The sequence below is a fragment of the Falco peregrinus genome, chromosome 9, assembly GCF_023634155.1.
Source record: "Falco peregrinus isolate bFalPer1 chromosome 9, bFalPer1.pri, whole genome shotgun sequence".
Classification (NCBI taxonomy): Eukaryota; Metazoa; Chordata; class Aves; order Falconiformes; family Falconidae; genus Falco; species Falco peregrinus.
In genome coordinates, this window is record NC_073729.1 from 32,423,444 (window position 1) to 32,444,770 (window position 21,327).

Sequence of the window (21,327 nt, forward strand, 5' to 3'; positions counted from 1 at the left end):
TCATCTAAAAGCCCCCCCAAATTAAAATGTTTCCAGGAAACACTTCACATTTGCATTATATTCTGTAAAAGTGTTTATCATCATTGGTATGAGTCTACAGTAACCATTTCCTTTTCCTCCCTGATGGGTTAATAATAGAGCAGTAAAACAAACAAACAAAATGTTGCATTCTATACTTGTTTTCCCAATTTTTAAATGACTGGCTAATGAAGGAAGAGTAAGCATAATATCTTCAAATGCAATATATGCATCTGTTCTGGAGGCAGGTTGAGAGTCTGGAATAATTACCAATACAGTATATGGAGACTGCACGATGATCCAATAATTGGTATTAGTTTGTGAATAACTTTTTTCTTCTGTGTGTTGCACACACATGCCCCTGACAAGGTGAATTCTTCATTGCGTTATGTTCTTTCTGAATAACTAAAAGTGGCACCAAAACATAAATGGGAATGAAAGCATGGGTTAGAACTATTCTTTCACTTCATAGCTAGAAAAAAACACCGATGTTCCAGGCTTACTTTACCTGAACTTTAAGAAAGTTTTAGATTGCATTAGTAGAGAAACAAAAATATATACTATTTTGCAAATCACAGAAACATTCAGGCTGAAAGGGCCTTGGGAAGCCTCTAGGCCAACCTCTTACTCAAGGCACAATCGAGTTACGGGGTTAGGGCCAGGTTGCTCATGTCTTTGTCCAGTCTGGTGTTTGAAAGACTCCAGCGTAATCCAATCTACACAAAAAAAGAAGGTAAGACAGCAATTATGTTCAGCCAGGCCTTTATAAATCTACTATAACAAGAGCAATGAGTTGTGACCATGTATTAGTTATCCCTGTTTACTTTTGCCAGACTGAAGGCAATGAAAGCCTGGAGGCTTGTAACAGAGCCAAAAAACCCTGTGAGTTACTTTGTATTAAGACCTAAATTGAAACTTTGATAGGAAAATCTGTGTGTGTCACAGCGAAGCACACCCAACCTGGTTTGTACAGCTCATAGCCAAGCTGATAGACAGGGTTTCTAGAATGATTTAGACTGCTGAACTCCCTACTATTAGCCTTATTTTCAAAGAAGCCCTTTTCCCATCTTTGTGCAATATTACTTTCATGCCTACAGAGTGCATTCCTGTGTTCTCTAGTGCTAATAGCACCATGCAGAAGTAACATACACAATGGACCTTGACATTGAAGTCCTAGTTCTATCCTGGATCCCTCTCAAGCTTGTTAACCTCTAATAACAGATATTGTCTGAATTTTTATTTTGGCTTGAAGGTAGCATATAGTTTAACTACAAAGTGAAAAGGTTTGGTTTTTAAGGCTTTTTTTCCTGCATCTTATGATTCACCAAAGAATCATGAAAACAGAAATCAGCTGAAGAAATATGGGACAATTTCCAGAGGCTTTCAGATGTTTGCACTTAAAAAAGAGGATAGTGTAAAGTGTTTAGCATAAAACCCAAAGTATTGATAGTTGCAAAGTAGTTACAACGATACAAGAAAACAGACGTTAAAAATAAAATGTGAAACTGCAGCCAGAAAACCTGTTCCAGTTCCCTTCAATATTTCTGTCAACTTACCTATTAACTATTATTGTTCACAACTTACTCAGTAGACACAAGAAGGACTTAGACACATTAATAATTTTTTAGTTTCCCTAGAAAAGATTTTATTGTCCTTGAAAGACTATAATTTCCATGCCTTGAAAAAACAGATGAATGTCCTGGGTGAAACTCTGGGCTCACTGGAAATAATAGGGCCTGGACTTTACCCTAGGGTTTTATGTAATATGCTATTAAAGTGACATTTAAATAGATGACCCTGCAATGCAAAGACAAATATTTCATTCATGCATTAATATGTTAAGTAGTCTGTCAAGGAAAAATTAATGACTAGAAATAATTGAAACTGAAAATCAACCCTTTTTTTTTAATTTGATGTTTCTTTTTCTTTTATCTGGGTGAATAAATTCACTTAATTTTTTTTAGCATTTTTTAGTAATTTTTAGTATTTTTTAGTAATTATTTATAAATATATATTATGCTTTCTTGGAAATTTGCTAAGCTAATGTCTCTGTAGTAGTATGTCAACCTATTACACTGGTATTGTTTAAATGTGGAATTACCTAGCAGCAAGTCTCCTAAAATGGGATAAAACAATTTTAAAAAAAGAAGTATTTAATCACTCCTAAAAGTGCAATAAAACACAAACTTTAGAAGGGAATTGAAAGGAGAATTTTTTTTTTATCCTGGATTTGTTATGATTTACTACTATTCATATAACAAATTGAAAGTTCATGTGAGACTGTTACAAACTATGAGGCTGAGATCACACATGTGCAATTCACCAATTGAGCCTGGGCAGCATGGATAATAATAGCTAAGTGCCAGATGCACAGAAACCCTGATATCCTTTTTTCAGTGGTTTTTTTTCCCCTCCTTGTTAGCTTTTATCCTTTATCAGGGAATATTCGGTCGCAGCTGTTGACCAATAATATATTCTGTATAAGCATCTGTTCTTATTCTCTGTAAATAATACCATAGTCTCTCTTCTGTGCAATGGTTACAGCAATTAAGCATTAAAGAAAAATTGAGCATTAATAAGTAGAAACTGTAGAGAATTAGTGTTCTTGTATTTAAACTTGTATAACGTAAACCCACAAATGCAAATATGGAAAAAATACCAAAGAATCTGTTATTTGCTTTCTTGTCCAAACCCAGATCTCTTGCTGCTGTAACAATATCAGAGAGCAAGACTGAACAGTGTAAATTTACCCTTATTTCTGTTCTGTTGCTTTCTTTTTTCCCACAAAATCTCTTCTCAAATTAGCTTCTCCCAGTTTAATTGCTTACTCTGTCAAACAGCCAGTGAGCTATTAATGTTGGGAAGAAACCTTTCCTGATCATGTGCGTGTACAAAACAGTAAAAGGTATAGCCTATATTATTTTATATTGGAATAATGTAAGGTGCGTGCTTGGGATTGTAAGAGGAGAAATTATTGTATGTACTGCTAGAATGACTATTTTATGCTTCTGTGATTTAGGGACATGCATATTTAAAATGTATTAGTGGAGTATGCTACAAGATGTGTTCATCACTGCTTCTACTGTAGATATTTTAGAGTTTTGTAAGGAATTTTATATGGTTTAGTCATGGAAAAATGATCTGCATCTACTCTATCTTTCTTTCTTCCTTTACTTATGTCCATAAGATTAGTCTGTTCTGAAAAGTATTGTTCTTTCCTGTTATATGGTAGCCACATAAAACTGTTTTACTCATGAGATTAATGAGACATCAATAAAGATGTATCTCTGTAAGAAGCAGCATTGTCTAGAACTTCACAAAAGCTAGGTAAGATAGTAATGAATTCCATAAAAATTTTGTCTGTCTGTGTGCGTGTGTTAATTCTGACTGTGCTGTATAGTCTGTGTGATAAAAGCATAGCATCTCTCGAGTGAGTGAAAGCCTTGATTCCCGGATGTTCCAGGTAGATATTAACCAGCACCCCCCAGCTATGTCATAGTGTCCAAGAATTTTTCAAAGGGTGGGATTTAGCTTCCTAAATAGGGGCGTCTAGTGTAATTTTAAGTGGTCTCTGAGAGTCAGGATGTCTTCATGGGTCTGGTACATCAGACACGGCACTTATGAGAGACTCTTGGCCTTGGAGGGTAGAAGCTAGAGGCCACATGGGATATCCTAGGCCGTCTGCAATCTTGCTAGATGTTTCTCTAGTTGTCTGAATTATTCTGTTGACATAGGAGGATTCTGCGGGGCGGGACACGGACACGACTCAAGACTAAAAAATGTCCTTTGGCTTTTTAATTTCAAACCTGAGCAGCTCTCTTATGCTGCTGACAGGTGGAGAGGTTTGTTTCTAAAGCATTACATCTTTGTACTTAGGTTGATTAAAACTGTTTGTAGTGCAGCCCTTTTCTATCCGTTTAGCTAGCGAAACGGTGTCGTCATACCATCCAGAGGAGGATTAATTTTATATTTGTTTTGTGCACTCAATGTTGTCAAGGTGAGGTAGCTTCCTCCCAACATCAAGAAAAAAAATATTAAAAATATGTCAACAAAACCAGTCAGTGGTAAAGAAAAATGTGTTTGTGGGTGGAAATTATCCCACCTCTAAGCTCAAGGCACACTGTGCATGGCATTTTTAGGTAAATTAGATCTCTAAGTCTATTGGTTTACTGCAGAGAATACAGATACTCCAAACTAAGCCATTATGTCCTTTCTTAATTAACTTGTAAAACTATAATAGTGTGATTGTCATACCACTTGAAAGGATCACACACACAGTTTTCTAAGATAGATGGGAATATATTCAGTTCAGCATGAATGACATTCTGGTTGCAACTGCTCACTTTTAATGTAAATAAAAATGTGGATCCAAAAGCTCAGACACATCTGCCTGATTTTTAGCTAGGTTTATAGCAAAACCGAATTTAAATCTGACATATTAAAGCTCAAAAAATCATGTGCTTTGTGCAAGACTACTAATTCTGAACGTCATCAACAGTTGACAGAACTTGGAAGAAATCTGGTCATAATTTGTAATGAAATTAGAGGTGTGTTTTGAGAACCCATATGCCTGCCTCTTCTCGGGAAAGTGTTGGTATGGGTATGCTGAGCTCTTTTGAATGTGTATTTATTGGGGTTATGTGAGTGTCCCCTGGTGGTGGCTGCCTTATGCGTCCTCGTAGAGGTGTCCCAATTGCCCGTTTCCTCTCTGCTGCTGCCCCCCACAAGAACTGGTTTGCTTCTAGCCTTTGTCTTTTTATCCATGTTTACTAAGATTTGTTTACCTAGTACAAGCTATTTAACTGTAACTTATATGGCAAAAACACGTCTGGGCTGAGACTTCACAATGATTTCAAATGCTTTGCGTTCGCTTGTTTGCCTTCCTAGAATTAAATTTGCGCATGAGGTGTTTGATGTGGCTAGGGGAAGATTATGCTCTAGCATAATGAGAGGTATGCAAGCTCTTCTTTTCTAGCAAAGCGTAGCACAGATTGTTCCATGGCTACCTCACTAAGAGAACATTGAACACTGCTGGCTAGAGTTCTTCTGGAGGCCCAGAATGGTGACTGCTGGTATGAGTGCCACACAGGTCAGCGCAGGATGGCTCAAGTCTTGGTGTTCACAGTAATCGGTGTATGGGTTTAAACACGCTCTTTGATTGCTTCTTTTCATGCTGCTACAGTGGAGAGATAGCTGTTCCCTTGAGGGAAACTTCACCCTCAGGCTTTTTTATGGTTATCAGGCACCTCAGCGAAGTCTCTCTGGTAAAATTGTGACGTAAGAATGAATATTGAATCCTATGGCAAAATGTGGTCTGAATAGCACTTGCTAGGTGTGATTATTTGCCGGCAATTTCTTTCCAGTGTAATAACATAGAATTGATCGCTAGGGGATGCTGCACTTCTACCAATGCTGGCGAACCATGCGGGGGGGGGGAAACCCGGCAAATCTGTGAAATTACTACTATTCCTTTCCACACAAAAAGGAAACCAGCTTTTGTTCATTTGATGTAATAGGGATATTTTGTTAGAATGTGTCCAAGTAAGTAAAAATAGATACTTTTTTTATTTTTTTACTACACATCTGGAGAAAATGTCCTTATTATGTATGTATAAATAAGTTAGATATCTGTCCTATAGAAACATCCAAATAAGATCAGGATCCCATTTCAATGGATTAGATGGAAAAGTAGGTGAAGAAAGTTCACATATACCATATACAAAGCTACAGAGAGAGATGTTTAGTCCAGGGCTCCAGTCTTAGAAACTGTCCTTTGACAACAAATACAGAACAGCTTGCAGGTTTGAAATTTGTTACAGGACAAGCCTGGTTTGTTCCACACTAGAACTTGTTTTTCCTTTAAATAATTTACATTGTTTTCAAGTGCTTATAAAATTTATATGAAGTAGAAATATTTTAATGTTGGGCAATTATGTAAACTTTCATCATATTTTAACATGAAGAACAATATTATGTAAAAATATATGTAGATTACTTTTTTAATTAGAAAAAAAAAAACAAAACCAAGAGCAAGCAGGAATGAGAACCTTACCTTTCAAAGAAATTGCTGCTTGAAAATTGCCTGTCACAGCATTTGCTTTGCAAATCTTTGCAAATAGGAGCAATGTTAAAGAGAATTTTTAATTATTATACCTGAATTACATAGGGACAGGTTTTTATATTTTAAATTATACAGGCAGCTGCATTTCAAGTTTTCTTCTGATAGCCCTGCTTCATACAGCCATGCTGCTCAGTTCTTTAAAAAAAAGTATAGTATTTGTTTGTCCTACAGTCTCTTTGTTCTTTTCTGGGCTGTCAGAAAAAAAAAGTCAATATAATTTTTTGGTTGCAATTTGAAATGCTGGTGGTATTATATGCTATATATCCATGAAGATCTAAGTTTTCCTAAACAAACGCACATATGCTTGTAAATAAAACCAAGTGTTTACTGCAAATATACTGTGGGTTTTGTGTTGTATAGATTTGTTTTGGTTTTAATCAAGACCCTCACAGAGAACAGAAGAACAGGCCAAGGGCTAAAAGGTCAATTTTGTTCACAGGAATGCAAAGAACTAGTCTTACCCAAAACAGTGTAGATCACCAAGAAGCACTGAGAATTCAAAACACAGGAAGTTCAGAGAACCGGCCATATTTGTATGTCATTTTCTTTTTGTAATAGTTACTTTGGGGAAAAGCAGAACAGCACAGACAATGTGAACTGATCTAACTACCCCTGGGGCTGTTGAAAGGGGTAATCTCCCTCCCTCCACTGTTTGTGGCTGCAGAGTTTAACCTCACCATTGCATCTGCTTTTCTGCTGATGGAGCAAACTGACCTGGCTCACTGCAGGGTTCTACAAATAAATCCAGTGCAATGGAAGGAGTAGGAATATGTGGCTGGGAATGGGATTGGTAATAATAGTACCCCTTTCAGTGGCAATATCGTCCTATAAAAAACATCTTGTTTAATTAAATTCTAAGGCCTTATTCAGGAGCTGGACCCTAAATGTATGTGCAGGTAGTGTCTCCAGTTTGATAAATTTGCAGTTTAGAAAGCATATTCTTTATCTTTCTGAATTAGTATTTATCTCTGTCAGATTTACAAGCTTTATTTGGTCATGAAAATTATTTTGATTTGCATCCTGAAGTTAGAATTATTGGTATAGTTTTACCTTTTGTGTTTTAAGTATTTTTCTGCCAACATATAAAGATGAAGGCAAATGCACCATAAATCAGAATTATAACAACTAGCAAATCTTACACTGCCACCCCCCAATCACGTTTTTCTGCTGTGTTAAAATGTTTGCACAATGCTTATGTCCAGGACCAGTTGTTTTCCCAAAATGTTCTCACATCCCTTGAAAGAACAAGCAGTTATCTGAATGCATAGAAGAGATTAAAATGTACAAATTCCAGGACTGGAATCTGAGTGATTTTAAGAGAAATACAGCTGAGGGGTTGAGAGAAAGGCAGTAAAATAAGGGTTGCAGTACTATTTTATCCTCTGCCTGTGAATGGATGTTGCATAGAGTTACTTAAGAAATATTTGCAGAATTCTTTTTCCTCCTTTGTGAAATACCTTGGTATTTCCTGAATTACTAATGACACTGAAATGCAGAGTAACGTCACAACTTCGCTTTCAGTATGCATTGTAGCGCCTGGAATGTTACACTCTAACATATCGTTAAAAGCCAGGATTAAGCAAGACTGTTATATAAGAAGTCAGAATAATGCTTTATAAAAGGGTAAATTGACATTTGTGTTTGAGTTCTTTTTGGACCTATAGTAGCTTCAACACAGAAATACATTTATTTCTCCTATGCTTTTGTTCTGTTGCTCCTTTTATGGTTGAAATGTTGTATACAATTTCACTTTTGAATCCCCTGAACTCTGACAACTGTCAGCTCTAATGTCATATGAGGATACTGTGGCTTTAAAAAAAGTATCAAAGTTCATTTAATAAAAAAGATTGCAGTCTAGTCACATAGTTAAGACTTACCTGTGTAGCTGCAGTTGGATTTCATTGTTATTGGCAAATAGAATAATCACAGCATGATTTGTTCTGCCCTTTCAGAATTATGTTTTTTGATGTGGGCGTAGATTTCTTTACAGTAAACCTCCCTTTTGGAAACAACTTTGAAGTGGCATTAGCTCAGGAGCGTCCTCATTTCTGTCACCTGATAAGGAGAGCTTAGTAAACATTGTCTGTAAATCCAACAGGGCATGAAAAATTATAATCTGTAAAGGTGCTTAAATGAATTCAACAGTTTATGCAGATGTTAATGTGAGTGAAATGTGTGCTTAATTGTGGGCAAGCGTTTCACCTGGCTTCAGAAAACAAAGCCACAGATGAAAAGGTGTTGCTCCTTTTCAGGGAAATGATTATATTTCAAAGGCTTTCTTTCTCCCTGCCTTTTCATAATGTTGAAGGGACAAGGACAGATCTGCAGTGTCATCTGGACATGAAGAAGTTATAGTTAATAACACAAATCTGGTGAAAATATGGATGCAGTGCTTGATCACGTAGTTTCCCAAAAATTTCTTTTAGTGGTAGTGATTGTTTAAATGATCTCAAGCTGCTCACTCCTGCTTTCTCAGTCATGCCGCTAAAATTGTTATCGCAGCAGTGTTGTGAACTATTGTGAATTGGTGCCTTTCCTGGGTTAGTTAACACAGTAAATATTTGATTCACTGATCCTGTTCGCTGTGTAACCACACAGACAGGTCTGCTGGAAGTGTGACTGAGCTGAGTGCTGTGGCTGGAAAGGAATGTTGAGATGCATAAGCTAGTATGTCTGGTTAAAAAAAAAAAAAAAGTTGCTGAAACCATGGGTTAAGTCTTTGTGAAAGTGATTGTACTGCACATTTGTGGTGGAAAAAGAAAGACTTTTTCCTGGTGAGAGGCAAACCACAGAAATGAGACGAGTATAGCAACTGGAATAGCAGATAGGGAGGACAAAAGCGTGAATACACAGAGCCTTAAAGCTAAAGCCAAACTCCAAATTTAGTGTGTGGAGGGGCAGGAAAGAGGTTAAAAGAGAGAGTGACATAGTCTAAATCTGAAGTGGGTTGTGATAAGATATTAGCCTAGAAGAGAGGAAAAAAATCACTGTAGTAGCAGTATGTTTGTAATTCCATCACTTCACGTATTTTACTATGAGCTTTAGCTGGTAGAGTCTTCTGTGAGAAAATCAGCTTTTATTTAAAAAAACAAAACAAAACAAACCCAAAAAACCAACAACAACAACAACAAAAGTAATGTATCTCATTACTGTTAACCAAGTGATTCCTGAACGTGAAAAAAATCAGAAGAGAAAAATGCCCATAGCAATACTATTAGAGGTTAGCATTATCCAGACCTGGTCCTAAATTATTCTTCCCTAGCAGTAATGATTTTCTTCTATTTTCTTGAGAAGCACCTTGATGTCAGAAAAAGTGTTATATGCAGGATATCTCACACTTGGGCATTAGAATCCCTTGGTGAAACACAGACTTCTTTCAGGTTTTTGTACCTAGGTCTCATGCAGGGCACCTACATTCCCATAACCACAGACCCTGCATGTGCAGTGAGTTGGATTCATGACCATGTCACCACAGTGTAGGCATCGTATATCACTTGCTACACAGGTGTAGTTCAACTACATGGTGGAAATGCTTTAGGTTTGACATGCAGTCTACCTGTGTACGTCTCACAGCTGCTTTCTGGGTAACTGAAAGTATTTAGCTGCATATGAAATATGGAATAAATTATATCTGTTAAGCTTTTAATATAGAAAAATAATTTAAATATATAATAATAAAAATCCCCGTTTATACAGGATATCCAACAGCCCAGCTGTTAAATTGTGGAGAGACTGGTTCAAACGGGGTGAAAGGGATGATATATATGGGTTTCTGCCTTAAGTTAACATAGGCTGTAGCACCTCTTTTAAAAAGCTACAGCTGCTAAAGGAAAGAGCTCAAGGGTGCTTTTCCCCCCTCCCAGGTATTTTTGGCAGGTGATTGAACATGAATGGAGGAAATGTACATGAGGCCGTTGCAGAGCATACTGAAAATGGCTGTCAAGAGAAACTTTCATAATGCATTAGATATTCAGTGTATATTACAAACAAAACCAGCTTTTTAATCTGCAGACAATGAATCACTGTCATCCAGGACAAGTAATGTAAACCAAAAGTATACAAAAATACTGTTCAGAAGGAGAAATATATGCATCTGGTCACAAAGCCTTTTAAGCTTATGAGAAAATCAGCTACCTATTGGGCATAAACACATTCTCCTGTAGTTTATGATAATTTATAAAATTACCAACCTTTTTAGACAGGTCACTAATTTTAGCATCCAGCCTAATTTTAAAAATTTGGGAACTGCCTTTACAGACATTTATTTTTGGATTTTGTGTCAGATGGCAGTCTTCTGGTCTTTCAGTAGTTACTGATACTTTGGCAGATCAGGGCTAAAGCAGAAAAGGTGGAAAAAAACCTCTTAAAAGGAAAAACACTGAATTACATTCTTTCATGTTCTTATTCTAGAAATTAGGGTTGTAAATCAATGACTTGGAAATCCAGGACCAAGCTACAAGCCCTTAATGCAACTCTTCTCCTGTAGTATTATCATCATCATTATCCTTGGAAAATATTACATTCCTCCTTTGCTTTTGTGTAACTGTTCAAAATGTTATTTTTAAAGCTCCATCTTTTGTCCATCACCTACTGTTCCCTCTCTGTCACTGATGATTCATCTCCTATAGGGTTACATACCCAAACCCCTGTTTCTGTCATACAGACAAATCTCTTCCTTACTGGTATTTGTTTAATTTTGAGGCTTTTGGTATATAAGCATATATTAAGTAATATTAAGTCCCTTACAACACTGTGGTGCTTGATGTGTGCGCTTTCTGGAGATTCTGCATAGTGGACAGAATTCTTTTCAAAGAACTCTAAATATAGTAGGTTGCACTTCTAACACTGTTGTCTGTTAATCTCCTTTTGACTGAATTCGTGCTTTCCATCTTTCCTTTGGTTTCTCCCTTCAGCGTGTTTTTTGTTTTGTTTTTTTTTTTTTCCAGCCTCACATCCCTGTTCTGTTTTCCTTTAACATCTCCAAAGCACTGAAAAGGACAAATACTAGCTAATCTAATCTCTCCACTCTCTCTTCTGTTAACAAAGCTTTTAGCTTCCCCTGACTCTCTGTTTTCTTTATCTTTCTTGCCCCGCCCTCCCAACCCCCCTCCCCACCCCCCTCCCCCCCAACCAAAAAAAATTCACCACTCCTATGTGAAAGAATTGGTCAAGCTGCAGTAGGACATGCAATCATTGTGTCTTAATGGATACAATCTTCAGAATTCTGTGTGTCATTATACCAGACTTGTACCTCCTATTGCAAAATATGTGTATGGACAAGAAAGTAGAGAGAAAGATATTTCAAGCTTTCTCTTTCTGGTTCCTGACAGAATGCTTTTGTCTGTTTTAGCAGAGTAGCCCAGTGGCTGAATACAAATGTTATATTCTGTCTGATACGCTTTCTAGGTTTCTGTTCTTGCTAATGACTGCAGGTTTATAAATTTTTCTTTTGCATTTGGGCCACCATTTCCTTGAATCTAGAGGACAGGACCTGAGGCCTTTTCTAAGGCAGATTCTGCTTCTATCTATCTGCTGCAGGCTGATTCACTCCCAGATAGGTTCAAGTGTGTCAGTTTGGCAGTGTTCCCACTCACCATCAGTGATACCAGAGTCGGGTCTTGCTTAGCACAGAGCATTGACAAAGTCAGTGTATCTAGTTTTGCTCCTTTGCTGGACTTCATAGGGATTAGGATTATTGTTTTTAATAGAATAATATTAGAGTAGAACAGTCAAACAATGAGCATAGCTGTTAATGGCTGACAATCCTCACATTTACTATATGGAGGCATCAAAATGTGGATGTTTGTGTGTGTGTGTGATAATCTGAGTGGCATAGGCCTTTAGGTATACAATTAAAAAGAAATTTATCTGGAATAGTTTGAGCTGTTAAAACTGATGCAAGTATGCACTTGAATGTCATGCATTTCCAGTGTGTTCTTGCTGCTGTAGTGGGCTGTACGATTCCCTTTATAGCAGTACTCTCTCTAGTTTCTGCTACATTCCTAAACCAGAACAAACTGCCAGTGTAATCCATGAGCCTTCCTGCTCCCTGCCCTGAAAAACTTTGCCAAAGCTAAAAAGGGAAAATGCTTCCAGCAGGGACTCCAGAATTACTGATGAGATGAGAATTTATACTCTGGGCTGTTAATCCGCTGTCGCAGCCTAAAATGCAAGAACACAAAAAATGTAAGCACAGTGATAGGATGGTTTGGCAGTTTTCCTGTGACAATGGTATCTCAAGAAATAATGTGAATGCAGTATGGGACAATGCAGAGTAGGATTATTAATTTTGCAGAGTTGCCTAGTTATGAGTCATGTCGGCTTTCGGTAAAGTAGTATCATGAAAGGTGCTGGCTGGAGCTAAGGGAGGGCACTAGTTTTATGTGTGGTGATTGTTTCTGGGGTCATTAGCCTTTGAGTCAAGGTAGAGCAAAGTGTGTATTCTGTTTGCAACTGGCCTTGATTTATGGGAGAGGGTTTTGTATAACTGGTTTTGCACAATCCTGGAACTTGCATGCTGTATTGGAAGAATGTTTATTTTGCTTGGATTATTTTAGCTCATTATTTAATAATGATTGTTTTAATGTGAAACCTCTCTTCCTCTACAACTTTATTTGGTTTTATTTTTTTTAATAAATAATCCTTTGATTATATGCAACATGCTTCAGAATCACCTTTCTGTCTGTGGTTTCCATTGTGATTTGCTGATGGCTGTGGAATGACAATGCTGAGCTACCTAATGCAGATGCGAAATTTTGAACAAGAGCGTAAAGGCTTGTTGGGGCCTTTCTGAAGATCTGACCTTTAAAATACTCATCTGGAGTTAAGGCTTTCTTCCTTCCTGGCACTCCCACTTTCACTGCATTAGGGAAAAGAACCAAATCACGTTTTGAATCAAATGCTTGGGAACTGGCCCAAGATCAGACCGGTTGCTTACATGCCGTTTTCTCCTTTTGTTTCATTTGCCGGATTGTGGGAGAAGATAAAAGGTAAAGCGCAAACATCTGAAAAAGCTATATTCATGTTTTTGTGAAAGCAGACAGATAACTTGCCAAGTAGGGAAAAATAAGTCTTTTTAGGGTCTGTGGGGTACCTTACAAAGCACCAGGTCCGACAGGGTTAACAGACAGGAAGCTGCAGCTGCAGCCGGCTGACACGGAAGTCAGAATTTGTGTGTAACAGACAGCCCGGGCAGGCCGGGGGGGGGGGGAGGGGGCAATATCTGCAGGGCTTTGGTTATGCTCTGCTGCTGCAGCGCGTTTGTAAACAGGGAGGACATGCACTGCATGGCAGCTGCCCTCTGCCATCATGCCAATTCAGTTGTACAGTAGTTTTTGTGGAAATGAGCTGTGAAGTTTTTCCTATTTAAGGCTCGGCTTATCATAGTATCTAAAGAACTCACCCTGTCGGTATATGGTTGCTACGGTAGGTGTTAATATGTTGTTTACATTCTGGAACAGAAGAATTCTCTCTGAATTTTCAGTTACTAGTTTCAGCCCGTCCTGTGCATGTTCAGTTTCAGTATGTTTTGCTCTCTTTTCTGTGGCCTTGCTTTCTGCCTGCAACACGCTGCAGAACGCCAGCAAAGTGGATTTAGCTTTTTGTTTATGAAGAACAGCTTTTGTGACCTGGGTGAACCCTTCCTCCTTCGGTTTTAAAATACCCAAATGCCCTCAGCAGTGGCATGTTGAGACACATTTGCTCAGGCAGGCAGTTTGCGATCACTTCCCTCTGCTCGAAAATCTGTGTATTTTAGCCGGGGAGCGCACATTTGGGGTTTCTTTCCAAGTTTCTTGTGCTGAAACAGGCCTAGCTTAGCCTGTCTTCTCTGTGCACAGGATGGCTCCTGCTTGCCAGAGCTGCACAAAGATAATCGCTCAGGAAGTGTTTCAGCCAATCCCCTGAAGCTTTACATTCAGATTTACCAAAGTAGCCAATCCGAGATTAGCTTTTATTAGGAAGACAGATCATCAAGCTGAAGTGCCAAGCCCTTTCTGCCTGAGTACTGAGAGCCTGTCCTCCATGTTTTATAAGTATTGACATAACACTGTGTTAACAATGCATCCACAGAGGTAAGCCTTACTTTTTACATTTTTTTTTCTCTAAGACCTATGAGTTGTGGGTTGAGAGTGTGATTCTCTGTGATTTGTTGTGCAAAACTCACACCACAGCACTTTATTAAGTTGGAACTGTTTAAATTTGCTTTCTTGGGTCACATGGTTAGTAGCCATTAGCCACAGCTTTATTTTGCAGACTGGTAAAACCTTGGCATACCTACTTCTTCACAGGAGGATGGTGTTTTTAGAGTTTATCAAGATCCTGGTATTCCAAAGAAGCTTTCTCTCTCTGAGCAGTTTGCCAGCACTATTGTCTGTTGTGTCACATGCCTGCTGAAGAGAAAATGGAAGCTAGGGAGCAGATGCATTTAACTGCCCTACAGGGAGTCAAGCAGGGATAATGGCAGACAGAAGAACAGGCAAGTTTACCTTTCTAAACAGTGAATGGAATAGCTAAGATAAGTTATCTCTTAGAAAATATGGGATTTTTGAGAACCTAGACATCAGCAAAAAGTGCTAATGGCAGATTGTAGATATTGGGCCTAGGTGGTGGTGTGCTGTTGCATCATGTTTTTTATGCAGCTTATCTTAACTTAAAATGATTATTGAACCTTTTTTCTTGCAGGAGTAATTAATACAACGTGTTTCTCTTTCTGAGGGACAATGTATGGTTAATATTTTGTTCCTTTAAAAGGGAGTTTTTATGCTGCAGATTTTGGAAATGGGTTGCTGCTCAATAAAATGCAGCAGTACATCTGTTTACAAATCTGATTCTTTATGGAAAATGTTTTTGAACTGTTAGCTTTCTTGTTTTACATAGTTCAAATAAACTAATGTACCTTTTATCTGTGCCTTTTTGTTTTACACTGTATCAGCCACAGTTCTGTCTTGTGGAGTCCAGAGGATATAAAATCATGTGTGGTTCATGACAGTAGTACATGTTGTTCGTTCTTGGTGGGTTTTTTCCTCTTTTTTTTTTTTCTTTTTCTTTTTTTTTTTTAACTTTTGGTTTAATGCTACGTAATTATTTCAAGAAATTCCTTTTTGATCAATTCCCAAATCTGCCAGCCTGTTGTATCTTCTTAACTGGAAAAATGAGATGGGTGCTTGAACAGTTGGTAAGTAAGCAGCATGCTGCTCTGAACATTTTTTAACAGTTTTCCAAACATTTTATTTTTACTAGGTCAGTTAGTCCAGTAAATGAAGTAATGTTAGTAGTTAGTCATATAAAAAAAAGCAGATTTGCTTAGCGTCCATTTTAAGGGACTTGCACATGTAAACTGTTCCAATTTGAATGCACTATTTTTTTAAATAATTTGCCTCTAAACTTTGAAGCTTATACTTACTGTTTACCTCAGGCCAGTGAAAAATATTCTACTTGCTGTTTGTTCATAGATCATTAATTACCATGTTTGTGGGGAAGAGTGCATTTTTCGTTGTTCCGTAGGCTTTTGAGGTGTGATGAAAGTGCTAGTACTCAGCAATGGAGTGACCTTATGAAGTAAAGTAAATAATGCCTAATGAACATATATTTCTGATATACACAAAGTATAATCTTAGACAGACTTGCTTGATTTATAACTACTTTACAACATTTTGTGCTCTTTATTGAGATTTTGATTGTAGTGCTTGCATGCTTGTTTCAACAAGCTGTTTTTCAGGGATCACCAGTATTATTACAGAAGCAGAGGCAGGGTGATCTTTTGTGCTTTTAATATAGATTTTGCACTTGTTTTAACAGTCCACACACATTCAGGATTTTAGGAAAGAATTCAGAGCTCAGCTTGCTTTGCAAATGACTGCACCGGGGTACAGTACATGCTACCTTTTGTAGAAGGGTGCCATGCATTTGGTAACATTCTGTAGCAATTTACTTCTGGTTTGTCAGCATGAGTATCTTACTTCCAATAACTCACTTTGCTTAACAGCCCCCCCCCCTCCCCCCCCCCCCCCCAGTGTCTGTTTCATTTTGAAACACCGCTGAGTTGTAACACTTGAGTTTCATGTGATAGCCTTTTTGTATGCAATTTTAATACATTTTTCTGCATACATAGAAGTGATAACACAGCTAAGAAGTTACTCTGTTGTTTTTTTCTTCGGTTGCTAAAAACAGAAATGACTTCTGGACATAATTTTCCGAGCAGTAGTTTATACACATTAGCAGTTTACTTTCAGTCTTAAATAGCACACAACATAATATTTGTTTAATATGAGGAAGCAGGAGTAAGTGATCTGCAATCAGAAAGCTGGTATTAAAATGGCTCCCACAGGTTTTGTTAAACTAGGATCTGTTTCAAATCTGCACCTCCAGACACACTGCTGACAGTGAAGCATATTTGTATGAGCTGCCCTTGTGCATGTAATGAAACATAGCATCGTGAGTCTGTTAAAGTTCACTATTTTTAATCACTCAAATATAATTCTTTTATAGTTCACAAAAAATAAATGTCTGCATTGCAGCAAGATGTCTGAGGCAAGGTAGAGACAGCAGTGTTGTTTTACAGATCAGCCCAATCGCGCTGCTCCATGGAGTACTTGAGCCAATAGAAGCAGAGGATAGGTTAAAGATTGACAATTGCAGTGGCAAGACTGAGAAAGGCCTTCTGGAAATTTCTACCATCTTTGTTCCATCTAAGTAAAGCAAATTCAGCCAAGCTGAAGAATCTCATATATTTTTGGTGCTTTGTCAAGGTATGATGTTATCACTAACTTTCATAGATTGCATAATAAGAAGCACTCTGCCATTTTTTCTACTGTTCAGGACAGATGGAATGTGGGGTTTTGTTTGATAGACGTGGGGAAAAAGCACGTATTCTTTCTACCCAAGATTTTACAGGACTGAATCTTGTTAATCTCACAGTTAGACAGGACATGTGTGAAGCAATGTAGCTGAGGTTTATTCAGCTTGTAGCAAATGGCCATTATTCTAATGTTAACTAGCAGTTAATCGTATAATTGCACTTTTAAGTTTTCTGGCTACTAAAGAGTAATTTGAATTGCCCAGGATGAATATGATTAGCCATTATTATTTAGTGCCAACATCCAGTTACTTTTGTAATTAGCTGGACAAAGAATGCAGTGGGGGAAAAACAAAGGAGTGATCTGGATTATAAATTATGATGAAAACAGTAGCTTTATGAAAGCTACATGCCTCTTTCATTCTTTGCAGTCAAACTGTTTTAGTTGGAAGCTAAATAGTGCTAGGGAAAAACTGAGTGATTTCTTTAAACAAATGACACTACTTAACATACTGAGAATGGAGAAAAAATGCAAAGTATAAACCACTCCAAATTTGACATTTCCCCCCCTCAAATTAGGCAGAAGTATTGAAATGTAGTGGAAGACCTACGTTGCTACTAAGGAAGCATATAATAAAAGGAACTTCATGCTCAAAAATCATAAATAGGTAGATTATATTACAAATTTATTCCTTTATATCAGTGTCCAAAAACTTCAACTGGCTCATCTTCCTGAGGTGTCTTCCATTCTGTGATACCACTTTTGCTTGTTGTTTGGTTGTGGGTTTTTTTTTTTTTTTTCCTTTTTGCTTTGTTTTCAAGTGTATTGACCATGTGGATCCAGTAGCTGAAAAGTGATAGGTTATGGTAGGTTTTCCATAGTAATGGTGCCACTTCAGCATAACTGGTTAAAGGGTGCTAAATCTCAGTAAAAGCTCTCCTCTGTCTAGAATTTGGGCTATTAATTTGAATCTTCTAAATATCTTGGAAGTTGAACATAACCTTTGCCCATGTAGAATGTGGTAGACAGCAGTTTTCAAATTTTGTTATCTGTGGGTACCTAATATTTTTTCCCATGGGCACATGAATCCCATTATTGTGAATTTAAGCCTGTTAGACTAGGTTTGATTTACTTAGTTATTGTCTGCAAACCCCTTAGTAGTAGTACAGTGGCTTTGAGGGGTCTGCAAACCAGAGACTGAAAACCGTTGTAGTAGGCCATCAAGCTTGTCCCTTTAAATTGTATTTAGAAAGTATTTTACATGTATTTATTAAAAAACATGTCTTGTATTCATGGGTTAAAGTCTAATTTAGAAATAGCTACATAGGAGCTGAGTGTTATTTATTTGGTAGAAGTTGTCTGTCATTCTTATGTTAACCCTTTATTGTCAGTTGTCATAGCATCTGAGTTTCATACTGTGAGATTAAAGCCATGCTGTAGCAGGATGTTAAGATCCTTAATTTAAGCAGCATAAGCCTTTACTTCCATACATGATTGTTCTCAAATTATGTTTTTAGCATCTGAAATCTATAGCTATTCTGGCTGCCTTGCTTGGGCCTGAGCTCTATAGTTTATAGTCTTAAAGAAGATTATGTGACACCAAGGATCTCCATCCCTCCCAGAATTTTCTCTTCTGTGGAGCTAATATGATTGCACACTGAATAAGAAGAGGGTTTAAAAAATGACCTAAATGTTCTTTAGATTAAATATGTATATAGATTTACTTTGCTTGTTATCAGAGGTAACTAGCTTAAACATTGCTTTATGTAGATATCTGAACAAGCATTTTTTGTGTGTTAATTCCTTAACACAAATTGAGCATTTTGCAGGGAATTCTGCGAAAGGAAATGTAAAACACGAGGTGCTCAAACTGGAGAGTGAATCTAAAATTGAGTGATTTCCTTAGTAACCTGTGTCTTCACAAAACTCCCTGTCTTGTGCCTTTTTAGTTAAACATTTGGATGTCAGGTGTCCTTTTGTCGTACTTTACCATTTCTGATATTTAGATACTTGCTTCAAATATAGCACTGCTGTTTGAAAAAGAGATACTGTTATTGAATAAACTGCTACCATTTTAGCTACAGTACAGGAATGAGGCAGTGCAGTGCTGTCAGACGCCATTTTAAGAATCCTGCATAAATAGCATAGCTACCGATGAGTAAGAGACTGTTATAGGTGAGTGCTTATACAAAGCTGCTATTTATTCAGCAATGGCATGCAAATATTTTTTTCAAATTTTTATTGAATGCAGTTTTTTGAAATCATTATTTAAAATTGCTACTCACAAATGTGATACAGGAGAGGCAGGAACTGAATCTTAAGGATGACATTCAGTTTTAGTGCTTATAGTCTTAAATTAGGGTGTTTTTTTGTTTTGTTTTCTATTAATTAAAAGGAAAAATGAATTCCATAAATACATAGTTCTTGATTTTAATTTAATGTGTTTATTCCCTAATGAGATTGGGATTGTATATGTGGGCATTAGCTGTTTCGAGTGGTTTTCCAGATCTGTCAGTTTTTCTTGGTTAAATGTCAAGGTGCAGTAGTTCATCTGCAACTTTTAATTGCTCTTTGTAGTTAATATAGGTTAGAGCAGTTTTAAATATTTTTGTATGTGTACATTTTCTCAGGTAGGTATTACTACTAGTACAGGAATGGTTTTCCTAAACAAAAGTCAGTATTTTATTTACTGGTCTGATATATGAAAAACTGAATTTCATATAAAAACTCCCATCCTCTCTTCAGTTTAACAGAGAACATATTTAAAAATTAGGCAGTTAAGTTCTGTTTGTGGTTTTACCTAAGTATCAATAAATCTTGTACGTTTGCAGTCCTTATTTTTTTTTTCTTTCTGTCCCCAGCTGTCCCCAGAGGAATAACCTCCACCCCTTTCCCCCTCATTCAGACATGTTAAAGTAATTTGTATGAAACAAATCAGTTTAACATTTTAGAAAAGAATTTCTTCCCTTTTTTTTTCTCCAGTTTTTGTCAATAGGAGTAGGGAAGTTTTAAATGATTAATTGGTGTTCTAGTCAATTGACAGTGAAACTGGCAAAGCTTAAGTTTCAGTTGTGTTCTTAAAATATGCTTGTCTGTGATCATTCATCTTAATAAGGAAATAAGAGTAACTTTCAGAATGACATAAGGTATTTATTGTATTCATATAGGTAGTTGATTGAGTGTATACCAGTATCATTTCTGATCCGCAACATCAGAGCATCACATTCATAGTGCACATGCATGATACTGATGCATGCTATCTGAAATAACAGCTCTAAGCCCTGCAAAAATGAATTCTCAAAATAAAACTCTCTAGAATAGTCTACTTGATCATACAGTTACTGTTTCCATAGAACTAGATGCTTGTTTATAGTTGTTTTGCTACTGGGTTTAATTTTCTTTTTTGTTTTGTTATTGGGTAGTAGTAAGGCACCTGCATTAAGGACCTGTTTCTCTTGAATTATTTAATTGGAAATCTTTTGCTAATGAAATTTCTGCATTTAGAAGTTTGTGCTTTTATAAAGCATTTTCAGAATATTTCTTGTATTGATGGAAAATGTGAAGGTGAAAAGATCGGTCAGCTTTAGAAAAGTTACTGTAAACTTGCTGTGAATTGCTAGCATGTATTTATAAACTTGAATTTTAAAGATTCTACAGTCATCACTGCCACCCTTCAAACAATGTCACTTTGTGCAAGTCATAATACATGACAGTAAATAAAACAATGGGACATGCTTCTGAAGAGCTGTGAATTTTAAGTATCTTTTATAGCTATGTCTAATATGCTTATTTAACTGTCCTGTTCTGCCCCCCCCCCCCCCCCCCCCTTGTTTTTTTTCAGAACAATCTCACTGGTTTTCTTACATACTTAAATGTTTCTGCCCTTAAAAGATTGAGCAAGATTAATTATAGTAGAGGATATGGAGATGCAATCTGTTCTTGCAAGGCTCAGTTTTCATAGTGTAGTAGATAATTGCTGAATTCTGTTTTAGTTGTGGGTGACGCACAGTGTGCATATGTCTGTATAGGATATATGCACCCCCACTGCAAAGGAAAATGAAGAACTTCTGTGTGAAGTGGTGAATGCATTTTCAGCTGTTCATTAATATTTCAGATATTTGGGAAACTTGTCTTCAGGCATCTTTTATGTGCTGTATCAAGTGAAGATACTTTATTCACCTTGGAACTGCTTATGAAGAATGTTTTTCTTGCCTCTATAGATCTATTGAAAGAACACTGAAAAGTTGATGGAGGAAACTGGCTGAATTTCGTAAATTAAGCTCATTAGATGGGGAGAGACACATTTAGAGCTGAAGAAACATCATACGCTGTAGCTAATACGTAGGAATCCTGACGTGTAACAGCCCTGCCCTGCTAGGTTCGGGCCCACGG

General features: G+C 37.1%; 1 protein-coding gene across 10 annotated transcripts in view; it reads left to right on the forward strand.

Annotated features, from left to right (window-relative positions):
• Nucleotides 1-21,327, forward strand: part of ZMYND8 (zinc finger MYND-type containing 8) — a 76,295-nt gene that overhangs the window by 4,688 nt on the left and 50,280 nt on the right. For 3 of the 10 annotated variants that reach the window (XM_013298003.3, XM_013298000.3, XM_013298006.3), the window contains exon 1: nucleotides 14,060-14,211. The exons of 1 other annotated variant lie outside the window; for it this stretch is intronic. In XM_013298003.3, coding sequence (XP_013153457.2) covers nucleotides 14,198-14,211 — 14 coding nt within the window. In that variant the 5' untranslated portion in view covers nucleotides 14,060-14,197. Of the gene's footprint in view, nucleotides 1-13,427; nucleotides 13,565-14,059; nucleotides 14,212-14,427; nucleotides 14,616-15,106; nucleotides 15,151-16,734; nucleotides 16,888-21,327 lie in introns of those variants that run through there. 6 more of the 10 variants (XM_055813560.1, XM_055813556.1, XM_055813558.1 and 3 more) reach the window with 4 other exon arrangements.